This window comes from Trypanosoma equiperdum (genome assembly GCF_001457755.1).
Source record: "Trypanosoma equiperdum strain OVI genome assembly, contig: ctg_1380, whole genome shotgun sequence".
NCBI lineage: Eukaryota > Euglenozoa > Kinetoplastea > Trypanosomatida > Trypanosomatidae > Trypanosoma > Trypanosoma equiperdum.
The window spans coordinates 1-1,843 of record NW_027123372.1 but is presented as its reverse complement, the minus strand read 5'-3'; the positions used below and the strand labels follow the sequence as shown (position 1 = coordinate 1,843).

At 46.0% G+C, this 1,843-nt stretch overlaps 1 protein-coding gene across 1 annotated transcript; it reads left to right on the top strand.

Annotated features, from left to right (window-relative positions):
• Positions 1–503: 503 nt before the first annotated feature.
• TEOVI_000569700 (variant surface glycoprotein (VSG), putative) lies at positions 504–1,715 on the top strand (the record flags this gene model as incomplete). The annotated part of the gene is made up of 1 exon (XM_067221262.1): positions 504–1,715. The coding sequence occupies one exon, from the start codon at positions 504–506 to the stop codon at positions 1,713–1,715; it is 1,212 nt and encodes a 403-aa protein (XP_067077363.1).
• Between the last annotated feature and the right edge of the window lie 128 nt (positions 1,716–1,843).

Genomic DNA, 1,843 nt, shown 5'->3' with positions numbered 1-1,843 from the left:
TGGTTTGATTGGATTATAAGGAGAGATTTTTTTCTATTACAAATAGTGTGGTGATTGGAGAGGCTCCAGTTATTCATTTTCCTGGGCAGCCAATTGAATGAGAGGAGAAAGTGAGGTAATCGTAAAAAAATCTTAGTTTTTACGCGTGTTTAAAAGGGAGTAAATTTAGTACAATAGAGTTAAGAAAGATTTAAACTTCACGAGAGGTTGGAAAATTTTAATTTCGCGTATGACAAAAATTGTATTTACGCGTTTGAAGAAGGGTATTTGCTTAAGACTTATAAAATATGATTCCGAAGGTACTTGAAAGATGTTTGATCACAAAAAATCACCTGCCACGGTGATTTATAATTAAAATTAATGTTTTAGCCTTAAAGTCTTAAAGAACGCCACAAACAGACAAGATTCTGTGACATCCAAACTTGCTCACAAGCCACTATAATTGGACGAACATTTACGCATTACAACAGAAATAAAACCATAAATTTACTAACTTATAGATAATGCGGTCACTAATAGCGAATATACTAACCGCACTAGCAGCTTTGACTTCAGTGGCACATTCGACGCGAGAAAATGCACAGGAGTACGAAGCTCTTTGTGCAGCATATCAGGCAGAGACAGGCACCATCGACCCGGCAACTTTCAATGCCGCAGACGCGGTGGCAGAAGTACCGGCGGCTGTGAAGGCGCTGTACGCGACAACCATACCGGACGCACACTACGATAATGGAACCTTTGGAGTCCTCAAGACGGAGAACGAGTTTACAACAGTAAAAAACACAATAAAAAACGAAAAAAACGCTGAAAAATTGGCAGTTTACACCAGGCCACCGGAATGCCCGGCTAAGCGGGCGACGCACACTGCTTTAGAAAGGCTGTACAACTCAACAAAGGCGATAGCGGAGGAGGCAGCCTGCAAACAAAACGAACTTCAAGGCTTAAAACAAAGTACCGAAAAGTTCTTAAAAGCGGCGGTTTTTAAGCATGAAATGGCCACCGAGGCAGACCAGGCAGCTTTCGACAACCGGGCCAACGCATGCAACGGCGGCGGCAATGCGAAGGCAGCGAGCCAGAACCTGGCTCAAGCACTGGCGTGCGTCTGCGGCACGGCAAGCACAAGCAACGGAATATGCGTAGAAGGCGAGAACACCGCCAACTACGGCACAGGGGCCAACGCCGCCGCTGCCCTCACAGCATATAAGGCAATAGTAGCAAAATGCCAACCCGCCGGCGAGGCAAAAAAAGTGACGGCAGAACTGCTGACAGCGGTAGTCACCCAAGTAGAATCAGTCCTCGGCAACAAACCCTTCACAGGCAACAGCAACAACGGACGGTACGTCTTAGGCAACGGCAATGCGGTCGACTGCAATGGCGGGACCACCTCAGCCACTTGTATTGATTACACGAAGGCAGTGGGAACTGGGACATTCCACAAAGTAAAATGGGTCGAAAACATGCTCCAAGCAACGAAGGAACTGAAAAAAGCATATACCATAAGAGCCGACTTAGCCAAAATGCAGGCCAAACTGCAAGCAGCAGAGGCTCAAGCGTGGCAATTACGAGACACTCTGGCCATAGCCACTATAACCGCAGCACATGCAGCAGAAACTATCAAACCTTCCAAGCGCCAACCGAAAGAAACAATCGAATCCAAAGAAGCAGAGTGCAATACCAAAGACAAAGACACAGATTGCAAACCGCCATGCGCGTAGAAGGCCTAAGCAAAAGATGAGAAAAAAGGTGCACATTGAGCGAGAAAGGCAAAGAGGCAGCAGAAAAAGTAGCAGCAAACCAAGCAGGGACAGATGGTAAAAATGAATCAAAATGTGGCGAGGCGAAA